This window comes from Protopterus annectens, chromosome 5.part0 (assembly GCF_019279795.1).
Source record: "Protopterus annectens isolate FY-2018-M chromosome 5.part0, PAN1.0, whole genome shotgun sequence".
Taxonomy (NCBI): Eukaryota; Metazoa; Chordata; order Ceratodontiformes; family Protopteridae; genus Protopterus; species Protopterus annectens.
The window spans coordinates 260,752,829-260,768,221 of record NC_056735.1 but is presented as its reverse complement, the minus strand read 5'-3'; the positions used below and the strand labels follow the sequence as shown (position 1 = coordinate 260,768,221).

Sequence of the window (15,393 nt, the reverse complement as noted above, 5' to 3'; positions counted from 1 at the left end):
AATTCTCATAGCAAATTATTAGGGATGATAATTTTAAATCTGACCTGCATATACAAAACTGCATAAGAAAATCTCATTAAAAACTAAAGGTGCTGTATAGAGCCAAAAATGTTTTCACCAACGCACCTAAAGCTATACTTGCAGCTACTTATCTCCTCTCCACACTACTTTATAGTGCTGCCATCCTTACTAACCTTCAGGTATCATAAAAATCAAAACTTGAACAATGTTATAACAAAGGTGCTAAATTCGCAGCAAATACCTATTTCAGAACCCACCACTGTATAGCACTAAAGCCTAAACTGGTTAGAACTACCCCCATCAACTAATATACACACAGCTTCTTACCACCTATAAAATTATTCAGAATTCATTTGCTTGCCTGGCATTAAACAGCATTCTACATTGATCCAATGAACAAAAACTCCTATCAAATCTGCTGGGCATAGCCAGTACTTATACCATGTTGCAAAGGCCTAAAACTCCTTACCTGCATCCCTTAGATCAGAATACTCCCTTCTATCCTTCAAAACCATTCCGAAAAAGACTTTCTAGCCAAAAGCTGGCTCTGTTCTTACTCAACACCAGGATAAATCTCTAAATGTAAATAAATACCTATTCATACCTTACACCTCCTTCTTCACTCACTTCCTTACTTCTATCAGATTTTCTTCCTTTCTCTCTCTAAATATACCATAAGCCTGCTCTTCTCTCACTTCACATTGCAGTTCTTGTTTATAATAACTTACTTTTAATTTCTCTAAACTGGTTAAACATTCTCTAAACATTAAATCACTGTCATATAGCTTGTATCTATTCTTAACCAATGTTTTCATATCTAATTTGGTATTTAAAAAAAACATCAGTTTAAAATTGTAAAGTTATTGTTCTTAAAATGTTTTGCAATACCATGAAGCTTTTCGCCCCAGGCTTCCGATGAAAATGGTCTCCTATCTAGTCAGACTTTTTTTTGTTAACCAAATATCAATAAAAACACATATAAAAATAAATTTACTTCTTTCCACTTACAACTTGTTAGATCAAGCCAGGGGCCTTAATCCTGTCATCCCCTATGCAAACAATATGAAAAATGCAAATTAATTTTATTTATATCATACTCTGCGTACTTTCACAACCCAACCCTTCTCTCAGCCTATGATTACAGCCTATTATCTTAAACATGCTTTTGTCCAGGCTTTCTTCTCTTTACACTGCAATGCCTACATTTTTTAAAACTAAACAAGAATGAAAGGAAGAAAAAAGGTGCCCGTTTACGTTAGTATCCCTACAGCGCACAAAAATAACTAAAAATGATTTACTATTTAACATGCATTATGTCATGTTGTATAAAAATAAGTAAAACAAATTTTGTTCTTAACAGTAAAATTATTGCTTTCCTTCCTCTTACCCTCATGTTCTTCCATACATCAAAGCATATGCCCTACATCATGTCATTAGAGTCCCCTACAAGTTTAAAAAAGTCCAATATTTTCAGGTTTTCTTGTTCTGTCATATTTCGCAAATGTGACTGATACTTTGTAATCCCACATTCATTCATTAAATTCCAAGTTGCTGGTTTTCTTCATGTTGATCTCTATCTCCCAGCTCCAGTCTCTGGTTCATTTCCAGTGAACTCCTGGTTCTTCTAAGCAACTTCATGTGCTTCTCTCTCTCTCTCATGTCCCTTTGGAACAATGGGAAAGGTTTCACTGGCAGAGCCTCCCTACGAGCTTTTATTATCAGAAAAATAGGGAAAAAATACTTCCCTTCTGTTTGACAGCTCACTTTTTGTTGGACAAACTTCTGTATTTTCTCATTAGCATGTTCTGCATCACTGAAGACAGCTGGATACAGCATCTTGAATCTCATACATGCCTCTTGATATTCCCCCAATTACTGGAATAAAGTTGCTCCTCATCTGCCTGGTGTACAGTGAGAATCATTTTCCACACTCTACTTTTTCCAACTTTTAGTACTTTGCCCTTCTGCTACAGTTTTGCGAGAATCAACTCTTTCTGCTGGTAGGACTGCATCTTTACTATTAGATGTCTTGGCTGCTTTCAAATGGCCAGGTTTAGAGCATGCACACGATGTGCCCTTTCAATGACAAACTCTTGCTGTGGAAAACTAGTCCAGTTGCTATTTTGCACTTTCATAAAATTAATACAGTTTGTTCCTTCCAGTTTCTTTGGTACAGCAAAAAATGTCAGGTTTTCTCTATGTGCTCGGTCTTCTAATTCTACCATTTTTAAACATCTCTTCTTGAGCAGTCTTATACTCAAACCAGCCTTTTCATTGTTTTGACCTCTGTTTTTTTCAGTTTTATCAGCTTGTCTGAATATATGTTTAAAGCTTCTTGCATTTTTTCCAGCCTTTTGAGTCTATAGACTCCTTCAGTGTTTCAGTTACAGTTATTTTAATCAGCTCTAAGTACCTTTGGCTTATTGTTTCTTGTAGATTACTTGAAGTTATGTCTTGCATCAAAGCTGGAGCTTGAACTGCTTTTTGCTTAACAGCTGCAGGGTTCTTCCAGCCAGTGTTTTCTCCTCACCTTCTGTAGTGGATTTCCTTTCAGGTTCTCTAAATTTCTTCTTTGCTGGCATCTAGGCAGTGCACTTACTAGCCAGTAACTGAAATTTACCCAAAAAGACAAATTCACAGTCTCTTTTCCGAGTTTCTGTTTTCACAATGGGAGATCTGAAATTAAGCCATTACTCAGTGTGCAGCGATCTTGGACATCTCCCAGACTAAGTCTGTACTGACTAAAAATTATATAACCCATTAATACCAGAGATTCACAGGACAGGGACAGTTATCAGCCAATTTCTTTACTAAATAATTTAATGAACAAACTACCTTACAGCCTATGTGTCAGGTAACTGAACAGTTAGAGACTGTTCATGTGTGGCAAAGCTAATGTGGACACTTGCGCTGTTTGTATGATTTCATTCTTCATTATCTCAAAAAAGATGCACAGTCTAAGTAGAAAGGCAGAAAAATGCAACCAGTATGGAAGCAAGTTTAGTGACTACAAAAATAAGAACAAACAAGTAACACAAAAGTCACTGGAACCATGAGCAGGTGATAATGAAGTGGTTTATTAGACTCGTACAACTTTTAAAACTGCTAGTAAAAACTTTTGACTAAATCAAGGCAATAGGCTCATTTGTGTATCTCTTTCAATAGAAGCTTTAAAGATGTATAGCCATTCAAACCAGGTAAAATATGTGCCCCTAAATGTAAAATCCAATAAAATTCTTCCTTTTCAGTGTAAATCATTTATATTACCCCCACGTATATTATCAACTACTCTTAAAACTGAAAATTTAAAACGAAGTCAAGAACCATCATTTCTAATGTGTTTGTATAGTGCATTTCGAACTATTTCTTTTAATTACAGATAGGTGGTTACAGATACGATATTTTAACCTCTGGTTCGTTTTAGCCACATAATATGCTTGACATGCAACACATCTAGCCAGATGTCTAACATTTCTAGTTTCACAATTACCATATACATGAAGTCTGAAGATCTTGTTAAATATTTTACTCATCCAATTACTCATCCAATTTTCTATCACAACAAATTAAATTACAGAAAGTACATCTGCCACATTTAGAGGTACCATTCTTAATTGGTCATTTCTTCCTTGATACATGTGTCTGTTCTTTATAACATAACTGCTTTAGACTTTGATTATTCTTATAACTGAAGCACTGTCTCTCATCAGCTGCTATCTGTAATTATGTACCATGTAGATGTGCCATTATTTCTCAATGATTTTCTTAATATTGGCAGTATTTCAATTATATGTTAACGTGCATCTAACTTTACCCTGTAAACATTTATTCATTAGCACCTCTTGGCTAGCTTCCGAGAATAGTGGCTTAGCTCTGGTAGATCTACAACTCTTAACATCCTCACAAATCTCCAGTACTTTCTGCTTATTATAACCTCTACAGTACTGTTATGTAATCGCAACTGCATATTCTCATCAATCGTGTTCAGTCTTGCAACTGACAACATAGTTAGGAATCAACTTTATAAACAAACTGCAGGTGCATACTATCACAATATAAGTATGCATTTCTCTTAGCTGTTTTTCTATATAAATGAGTATTTAAAGTATTCTTGATGCCTCTAAACACTTATGTCCAAAACAAAAAACAAACAAAAAAAAATCAATACTCTCAGTTGATGTTTTTTTTAAACGTAGAAAGGAACATGCAGAGGATAAACTATCAACACCACCTCTCCATATTAAAAACAAATCATCTACAAATCTACAATAAATCACATTCCTCGCTAGACCATTATCTGTGGATAGAATAAAATTCCGTTCCCATATAAACGTAATATTTGCATAACTGTTAGCAATGGTGGTACCCATTACTACTCCTCTCTTTTGGACATAAAGTTGTTTATGAAATAAAAACACACTGTTCAACAGAACCATATGTAATAATTCACATAGCAGATTAATATACTGTCGAGGGTATTTAGTAAAATCTACCAAATATTATTTCACGTAAAAAAATCCAATGTCATTATTTATTACAGTGAATAATAAATCCACAACTAAAGTTACATACATACAATCAGCAAAATTCACATTCTTGAGACCAATCAAACTTGCTTCAAAAAATATGTATCCCTAATGATTGTCCCAGTCTTTCTAAAGCCCACTCTTATTTGGCTTTCTAAAACCTTAGATGGGGGGGGGGGTTCAGTTACCCTCCATCTAGCAGATACTATAGGTCTAAGTGGAGGCTTAGGCATAGATTTGTGCAGCTTAGGAAGCCCATAAATAAATGGAATTATGGGTTTGTTCAGCGGTGTCCCGGGCTGCGTTTTACATGAGCTCCAAGAAGAACTGAACCCTCACTTAAAATCACTGTTCAGTCTCAGCCTTACAAAAGGATATGTACCCAAAGAATGGCGTACAGCAACAGTGGTCCCACTCCATAACGGTGATGCCACAACAGACCCCAGAAACTATCGCCCTATAAGCCTAACTAGCCTGGTCTGCAAAGCTATGGAGCGTATCATCATGGAACTCATAAAACAAAGACATTGGGAACCTCCAAACACTGGATCCTATCCAATTCGGCTTTGTTAAGGGCAGATCTTGCCTCTTGAACCTGGTCAATTTCTTTGAAACAGTCACCAAGGCCATAGATGAAGGGAAGGTAGTCCACACAGCCTACCTTGACCTTGCAAAAGCCTTCGACGTAATACCCCACTCGGGCATCATAAATAAGCTCACCAGCTTAAATATCAACCCCTATGTCACAAGATGGGTTGCAAACTGGCTTAGGGATAGAACCCACATGGTCAGAATTGCAGGTGCCATGTCAGACTCTAAACCAGTTACAAGTGGCGTCCCACAAGGCTCAGTCCTGGGACCTCTCTTGTTCGGTATATACTTCTCTGAGGTACAGGCTAACACAGGAGGACTATGGCTGACAAAGTTTGCAGAGGACTGCAAACTGGGGGCCATAATCGACTCACTGGCTGAAACAAGCATCCTCCAAAAAGGTCTCACAGAGACGGATAACTGGTGCCAGAGCCATGGCCTAAAGCTAAATGCCAAAAAGTGCATAGTCATCCCCTTTGGGAAAAAGTGCCCACAAATTACCATATAGGTGGTAATCCATTAAGTACGGAAGAAGTAATTAGGGATTTGGGGACCCAAGTAGATTGCAATCTCCCCTTTGACAATCACATTGCCAAAGTGGTTAGAAAGACATTCTATATAGCCCACCTTATCATGAAGGGGTTCACATCTAGATCAAGAGAGGTCATTGTGCCCCTCTACTCATCACTCATCAGGCCCATAATTGAATACAGTGCCCCATTTGGGATGTACCTTACCCGACACCTGCTACAACTAGAAAGACCCCAAAAGTACCTCACCAAGAGGATCAAGGGACTCAAAACAGATGCCCTACACAGTTAGGCTAAAGAAACTCCAGCTCTACTCAGTTGCTTACCGCCTACTCAGAGACGATCTGTGCCTGACGTATAAAGCCATGTCCAACCCAGAATTAATGGACATGCTCCACCTCAAGAAATCCAAATCCATCAGAACTACACGCTCCAGTGACTTAAACCTCAGCACAGAAATAAATAGAACATGCTGGAGGGACAGATTCATATCCCAGAGGCTCCCCTCACTCTGGAACAAAATCCCAATCCATGTCAGACAGAGCCCCTCAATGACCCTCTTCAAGAAGAATCTTGACGTTTGGATGGGAGATCGTAAATTTACCCCTGGGATCTCTTCTGTGTCACTGCTAGACAGAGGCACGGTAAACTAACCTTAAATGGGCCATCTTCTGTGACCTACTATACAGAGGCACAGTCAACTAATCTAAGAAGGGTGGCGAAATCCAAACACACTCTGGCTAGGCTTGTAAATGCCCTAGGGCAGATAGCCAGCCTAGTATCAACATATGAACCTATAAATAATCAAATTTATCCTTATCTATTCTGTTTTGTTTAAAAGTTCTCTTTATACTGTTTAAACACATTAGTTATAATCCATTACATTCATATTTTGTAATATCAGTACAATCAGCACTATTTAACAACATATTCATGGATTCAATATAAAAACTTGTGTCTTAAACAACTATCCCTCCACCATTATCAGCATTCTTATAACAACTTCTTCATTACTAATTAAATTTGCTAATGACATTTTTCTCACTTCTAGTTAAAATTAACAAACTTATTAATATTTTGATTACTGTATAACTTATAAATCTCTATCTACAACCCTTTCACACACAAACTAAATTACTACCTTGCAGAATAAACAGACTATATCTCTTACATTTAACACAGTCCATTATACTATTACCATACAAGATTTAACAGAATGTCCTTGTAAAATATAGTCTACCTCTGCTAATGTCTTACCGATGTCTGCCACCGCAAAACGCACACAACTCAGACCCTTTGACAGCACAAATAATGTCTGCATCCAGGATGTGTTTAGACAGATTAAACACTAGACCATTCATCTCCTTGTTTTTGGCTTCAGGTTACAGGCCTGCAAAACGACTGATGACAGTTTCCTTTGTCTTGCTGAGTATTCATTCTGAGGCTTTGTTTCTTCCATGGGGAATGGTTCCTCCAATAAAAATGAAAATGAACAGTCAATGAGATCCAGGGCTCTCAAGGAGTTAGCAATCATGGTAGTTCCTGCTCCTGCTCATCAGCTCTTGTTATCAGCTAACTGGGCCATTGATGATGACATCATTTTACTGCACTCCAGTTAAAACCTCATTGGGAGGGCATTGGCTGTTATACTCAACCCAATTGGTTGAAGTTAATACTGCTTCACTAAATGGTGCAGCATTAGCACAGGGGGTTCTCTGATTTAAAGTGACCAGATGAGAAGTTATAGGGATTTCCATCATTATCAATCACAATATTTTTTTAGGAGCTATGTGCCTTTCCCCGAGGCCAAACAAAAACATTGCCCCTTTTAAAATCATTTAGGTCCCTTAGCAGCTTCCTTTTTTTTTGTTTCTACAAGCCGTTTCTCATATGCCTGTAAACATTCATGCATTTCATGCAGTAAATCAAACTACACATTCATTTCAGCATATTTAAGCACAATATCTATGTGCAAATCTTGCTCAATTGGTAGAAAAAAAAAAAAAACATTCATAAGCTCCATATACTTGACTGAGTAACTGAGATTAATAAACCTCCACATTCTCAAAAGGTCAGGATATTTAGTATGGTATGTAGGAAGTCTCTGCCATTGCAAACGTTTGAACTGGCACACAAATCTCTTCATATTGTCTTAACTTACTTTAAATAATTCAAAAGTAGCCTCTCGTACATGTTCATTGGTAGTATGATGATACCAGCTTAATTCTTCTCCATTAATAAGAAGATTATTAGGAACATCCACAAACTCATTCAGAGTAAAACAGCTACGACTTGGTGCCGTACTGGTAGAGGGAACAGCCCCATGCTGACTCATGTCTACGACTGGTTGTAAAAACATGAATAACAAAGGCAGAAAAATACAGCCAGTATGCAAGTAAATCCAGTGACTACAAAAATAAGGGTACTTGTGTATTATCCCAACCAGATTCTCGTGGCTGCAGTAATATGCATGCTGGCATGAAAAGGAGTGTGGGAATTAGCGTAAGCTGTTATTTTACGTCTTTAGTGAGAACAAATAAGTTTGGCTTACATTCAGGAAGATAAACAACCATTAAAGTCTTCTTCCTATTTTCCGTGCTTTACACATGCATGGTTCAATTGGCTGTGCTGCTGTCATACTGTCGAAAGAATTATTTTAACTGTGAGGGTATAATGCTGAAAAGAAAGAGAGAGACCTGGAAATGATTTTTGATAAACTGTTTATTTGTAAAACTGTAGAAACAGACTTTTTATGGAAACTTTATAGTAGAAGCTTACAAAAAATAAAGCTTTGCGAAATTGATCATACTGGATATTGAAATGTTTGTTGGTAAACAGTTTTATTTCTAAAACTGTAGAAACATATTTGAAAAGTATGAGTCCAAATGGTGATGTACAGTACCTCTATAGCAGAAGCTTGCAAAAAAATAAATAAAGGTTTGCGAAGTTGTTGATATAGGATGATGTTGGCAGGCGATTCTAGGGTAGTTTTGAACATGAGAAGTTAACAGTAGTGCTTTGGGTTGGTATTGTGACAGTGCTATCCTCAGACATAGGCAGATCATGTGTCAATGATCTGGGCATGTATTACGACTGAAAAGATGTGGATTACTCAGTCACTGATAGTCTTTTTTGTGTGTGTGTGGGGGGGGGGAGTTGTCAGCAATTGCAGTCAGTATTGCTTCAAAACATTTTTGCTGTGCAAGCTGGGTTTCATGCCAGATGTATTCTATTAAAACTGCGGTGGTGGTGCTGCGGTAACTTTGTCGCCTCACAGTAAGACGTTGCCCTGTTCGATTTTTTTGTGTGTGTGGGGGGGGGGGAGTTGTCAGCAATTGCAGTCAGTATTGCTTCAAAACATTTTTGCTGTGCAGGCTGGGTTTCATGCCAGATGTATTCTATTAAAACTGCGGTGGTGGTGCTGCGGTAACTTTGTCGCCTCACAGTAAGACGTTGCCCTGTTCGATTCTCAGCTAGAGCGTCTTCTGTGTGGAGACATGCGTGAATGGTCATTAACCTAGTATAAAACCAAAAACCAAAGAAAAAGACAGTACAGTGTTATACTGTGTTGGGTCATCTGCATTCCCCATTCAATTCAGATTTAGTGTTTTAACCTCTCTCTAAAAGGTTAGTTTTGGCAGCATGGAATAAAGCAGCACACAGTTTGTTCCTCATATCTAGCTGGTGGTGGCTATTATCTAAATTCTGAGCATATGGCACTTTGAGAAGACTGCAGGAGGCTGGGGGATGTTTATGCACAGTATCATGGCAATAAAGAACAAACTCCATTTATATCAAACCAATTCCTTCACCTTCCTCTTTTTCTTCATCTCACTACTGCTTCATCCTGAGACACTGCTGTAAACTGTGTACTTTAACTACTGGTGTTAGACTTTGGCCACTGGTTGCTGTCTGGATTGAGTTTGAAGGTTTTCCCGATGCCTACTTATAACTTTCATAAGGACACATTACTGACATTCTTTGACTGTACTAAACTGTTGTTTTGACTGTACTATAGAGCTTTTCTCCGTGGGTCACTCCAGCAAAAGGACCTTTATCTCAGTGACATCTACCAGGTTAATAGCATGAAAAATAAACACTATTTTTCTTCTACAAGGCTTTTAAAATGCAGAAGCACCCAGTTGTTCTGAACGTCTTCTTTCAGCTGCTCCCATTAGGGGTCGCCAAAGCGGATCATCTGTTTCCATTTGTTCCTGTCCTCTGTATCTTGCTCTGTTACACCAACCACCTGCATGTCCTCTCTCACCACATCCATAAACCTTATCTTAGGCCTTCCTCTTTTCCTGTTACCTGGCAGCTTCATCCTTAACATCTTTTTCCCAATATACTCTGCATCCCTCCTCAGCGCATGTCCAAACCTATGTAATCTTGCCTCTCTGGATTTGTCTCCAAACCTTCCAACCTGGGCTGACCCTCTAATATACTTATTCCTAATCCTGTCCACCCTCGTCACACCCAGTGCAAATCTTAACATCTTTAACTCAGCCACATGCCACCCATTTTGAAAATTTGCTGTGAACAGCCTCTTTTGATTTGCCTGAGAGCTGTAAGATGCTCACATCCTTTTGCTTTATTCACATCCCTTTGCCTTATTCCATACTATTTTACACTACCACTGCATCACTATGTAATCTCAGCATGGTAAAAATAGCTTACAATATGCTGCTATCGTGCAGCCTTATTTTCAGCATCTTCATTTTTATAATTAATATAAATGAAATTTTCATGGCTTAAATATTTCTAAATATAAACGTTCCAAATTTTTGGCTAATCTTCTGACAGTTGGAGAAAGTCAATTTTTTTTCAAACCAGACCCATGTTCTGGAAAAGTGGTATCGTTATTACTCCACCCCTTGACTCACACTGGTACACAAAATCATAGATGTGCTTCTTGGACAACAAATGCATTCTGCAATAATTTATTTCATAGTTAAAAATAATACAAACCAGTGTGTGTTTGTATATATATATAGAGAGAGAGAGAGAGAGAGACGGGGAGAGGCACACACTTTTATAGCCCTTATTTGGGTAGCTGTGCCCTGAAAAGTAAAAACAAGTAAACAATCCTGTTTTCACGAATAGTTGCATAACACGCACAGAACACCTTAATTTTATTAAAAAAACAAAACAGGAATAACTCTTATTTTGACAAAAAAAAATGAAATACAGTCTTTCCACATGTCATTGACGTGGTTGGCCTTGCAAAATCTCACATTTCCATTAAAATGTCACATTTCAGATATTTAAGAGGGTGTTGACACTAACCTGCTTCCACCAGCTTGACATCATCTATCCCCTGTATGTACTCATACCTCTCAACCTTTCACCTCTAAGAGCAAGAAACCTACACAAAGCCATAAATAATAAAAGAGGCCCCGGAATATGTGTTTTTTTTTTTTTTTAATATTGCTCTTACAAACTTAGGAAGCTGGTCGAATAATAGTTTTTGCATTAGCATGTATTTTCTGAAGAGTATGAAGTCTGAAACTCAAATGTCTATCACTATTTTCCGACTTTAGTCCTCAATGACGTGCCTCTGATTTGCCAAAAAAACACAATTTTATGAGACACGGACCAAAAATACGAGACGTAAATGTGGACAGGTGAGAGGTATAACTGTACTTGCAAAATGAAGCGTGTTGCGCAAACTACCTGTTTTTATACATTATACTCTTCAGGTGATATACGGGAGACACCTGAAATCATCGCATTAGCACCCATGTGCTAACAGCAGTTGACGTTTTGCATCACATTTTTTATAGCACTTATTACCACCAGATAAAATGTACACGCGATACAAAATAGATGAAGGGCTTACCCTTAAAGTCCTTAACTGTCCTATTCGCATCAAAGAAGCAGCCATGTTGTACATCGAGCGTCACACTGAAAATACTTCCGTAGTAGAAACTGACGCCGTATGACTTACGGGGCCGTTAAAGTGAGTTGAACCTTAATTTTGCTTGCAATTTGCATTTTAAACAGAAAATGAAATCATGAAACCGAAACAGTGTACTATTATAACCTTTAATGTAACGTGTTATGGTAATGCTTAGTAAATAAGGCAGGTGTGACGCCCGTGCACTGTCCCAGCAATCAAGGAGCCTCAATTTTCACCACTAACACCAGTGAGGGACGTCCATATAGGGAAAGGATAATAAATACACACACAGTAAAATACACAGAGATCACAGTCAGTCTGGGTCTGGTTTCTCCCTTTCTCTCCATGTCCCCAATAATACTCCCCACTGGCACAGCTATAGGGTCCAGTTCTCAGCCTAGTGGGCAAGCTAAAACCTCCCGTACCCTCTCTGTCCATCCAGTGCTTCTTGTCCCTGCCCAAGTAGCTGACACACACACACTTTGAGATGAGAGTTTATACAACCACACAGACACTCCTGGGGAAGGCTGGCACAGGTTATCCAGCTGTGCCCCTTTTACCCAGACTATACAGTATAAATCACTGCCACCACCCAGCTAATATTTATCAGCTACTCAAAGCCCCTTATGAAGGGTGTCCAGTTATTACTGTACAATATTATTATCCAAATGGTAAGTGCAACCAAACAGTCAAGACTTATTTGGAGTGACTTGGTACAGCATTATTATATACATGCAATGTACTCTTAGAGCTTAAATTATCTCTACACAAAACAGCCACAGTTGAAAGGTTTAAAAATATTTAATAAACAATAAAAACACAAGACAATACTTCTTACTACACAGTGCCAGTCAAGAGTTTAGAGATCACAGAGAAATACTTAAAATAATACCCTAGAAAAGTTCTGACATCACAGAAAAATACTTACCCCGGGATTCATGAAGCTCGGCGCAAGGCCGGCGTTAGGCTTGCGCCGACCGTGTGGCGTGAAGATAGCGCAGTAGCACCAAATGCATATTAATGAAGGCATGCTGCCGCCACAGCCACGTGCATAGGAAACGAGCGCGAGTGCATAGGGCGTGTCGAAGTGCCGCACGGAGGCATGGAAATGTCAGCTGTCGACGTGCAACTTAAAATGCTTGCATATAACAATTTGCAAGCAATAGTAACCACATCTGTTAGTGTCCATGGATACTGAAACGTATGCAAAGCATGAAAGACAGTTCCTGCAAACACAAAATGAAGAAGCAAACACAAATGCATGGTAGGGAATAACGGGTCCCTATCCCTCGAACAAATGACATTGAAAACCGTGTGCCCGTAGTCCAACGCAGTGTAGATAGTTATACCAAGTGGAAGTGAAACGCATCATGTTAGCGCGCCGCCAATAGGTACGTCCAGCCCAATGGTCAGGGTCACCAGCTGACCCACATTGTGAGGGAAAGTACACAGCTGGGCAGATGTGTCCATAACAAAACCACGATAAATGTAAATATCTAGCAACCGTATGACAGAATTATATCCCACAACACATGTAATAGTCACATACAATAGGTATGTCCATATTTAACATACCATATGTGACAGGAAATAGAATAAGCATGAAAACGAAACAAAAGTAGCGTATTAACTGCTACAACAGTAAGGCAACATGTAGGCTTAAAGGAACAGTATTATCCGTAGCATTGACTGTGGGTACGTGTTGTCCAGTACAATCGGATATGTGTCCGGAATATATCCCATCCTGGACATAGGAAAAGGTGGCATCCTACCAATGATCAGAACAGTTGGCCAAAATCCGCACATATGCGGTCCAAGCCGTACTTGTCAGGATGTGTCACAGTTGAACGGGTATTACCCGGGTGTACGAACCATGTCATGAAAGTTAAGTATGGGCGTGTACCTATGTGCGTGATGTATAGCATGTGGAAGGTGAAACATGCCAGGGTAGTCCACACAACCATACAGGTACCTGACATATGTAGTGTATGCAATGTGTTACCTTGACCGTGTCATGGGCCATCAACCAAAGCAGTGATGGATGGAGTGTCAGGAATATGTGTGTGGGGGATGGGTAATGGTATAATCCTCAAAGGCGAGACTGTGTCATATGCAGAATAGGTGAACTGGAGGTGTATGAGGGAGCAGCGGGTGAATCAGAAAGAAACACAAAGAACATGTATACACATCTGCAATACAACCTGACAGGCCATACTGTAGAACACAATCCCACAAACATATGAATATTAAAATGTGCGATACAAATGTACAGAAATGTCACCGACACATACCCACAGATTGGTCCTGATGGAACCGGCCAAATCAAATGCAACACACCTGGATACATAATGGAATACCCATCATCCCCTCCACAGCACACAACCCGCCCCCATACCGAAACGTCCACCAAATCCAGTCATACTTGGCCTACTAGCTTGGCGCAGCCACATCTACACATAGTGACCACTACTCATATGTAGTAGGCAGTGTCACCCTAGGCAGTTTCAGGATTGCAAACTATGTATCCCTTCCATGTAAAACCCCCAGCACATTTTCGTAATGCCAAAAGAATGGTCGGTATTGGTCTTGTTAAATTTCTGGATATCCCTCATGGGATAAGTAACCTGTGTAAACATTAGAATGGGTATCAAGACATGATGTCCAGTCCTGTAGACATCTGGACACAAGTTGGAATGTGCAGGAGTGGTGCACGAGACTGTCCAGCCCTAGATGGTCATGTAGAACCTACTACCCAGGATCAAACACCTGCCGTGACGCACGTGTCCCGACATGAATAATCGAGAGAATATATTGTACACATTCACATAGTGGCACTTGGAAATAGGGTGATGAAGGCACTGACATAAACAGGATACCCCCTGATCCACTGTGTGAGGGACAGTCACTGTGTGGGTAGGTGTGCCAGACCAACAATGATACAATGCCAAATGTCCTGTGATTGTAGGAAATAACTATGTACCATACTGCATGTAACAGTTGCCTAAAGCGGTCATATCAGGATAGAAAATATGTAATTCGTACAAGAAACAGACCAACAACTAAAGTGCTAAAGGTATAGGCTCACAGCTAGGAAACTAATGAATGTTCTAAACCTGCACTGACCATGGGTATGTGTTGGCCTAAACAATCTGGTGTCCCCAGAATATATCCCAACCTGTACATATGACAATGTGTCAACCCCACCAATGGTCAGAGCATTCGCACAATAACTGGCCAGCCTCTTAATCACTCACAAAGCCAGTGACCTCTGGAGGAAAGGTGTTGAATGAGAATGACTAATTACAACAATGAAGAGTAATAGACGCATTTAACTGCAGAAAATTAGTAGTAATACAAATCTGTCAACACGTTCCAAGTTAATAGCACTAATATGGTAGAAGTGTCCGTGATTGTCCCTGATTTGTCATAGCCTTGTCCCTGTCACTGTAGAAACTAGTCCCCGAGTATCACAGAGGTCCGTATACATATGTACACCAACCAACTGTCACATTTGTTGACAGGACTATTGCATACCTGTAGTGAATTTATAACTGATGTCCAGAATAGTATTCATTGTATCTATAAATGAATGAAATAGTCAAATGTGAAGGGAAACACATGGAAACCCCCACCCACCCACTCACCTTGTATTATGTAGTGGAACCACTCCCCAACCTAATAATGTGGTCAGAGGTGCCCAAACACCTGCATCTGTAAACACAGGTAGAATGTTAAAATCTGGACTAACTCTGTCCATGTGCTATATCTGATATTTGAACAGCAACAGGGCAGTTATAGTCACCAGTCGGACAAGCCTAAACCCAGA

The 15,393-nt window shown here is 39.2% G+C and overlaps 1 protein-coding gene across 3 annotated transcripts in view; it reads right to left on the bottom strand.

Annotated features, from left to right (window-relative positions):
- NDUFV3 (NADH:ubiquinone oxidoreductase subunit V3) overlaps positions 1-11,774 on the bottom strand; it is a 270,469-nt gene extending 258,695 nt beyond the window's left edge. For 2 of the 3 annotated variants that reach the window (XM_044072232.1, XM_044072233.1), the window contains exon 1: positions 11,508-11,773. In XM_044072232.1, the coding sequence (XP_043928167.1) occupies positions 11,508-11,561 (54 nt within the window). In that variant the 5' untranslated portion in view covers positions 11,562-11,773. Of the gene's footprint in view, positions 1-11,507 lie in introns of all 3 variants that reach the window. The other variant, XM_044072231.1, reaches the window with a different exon arrangement.
- Positions 11,775-15,393: the final 3,619 nt, after the last annotated feature.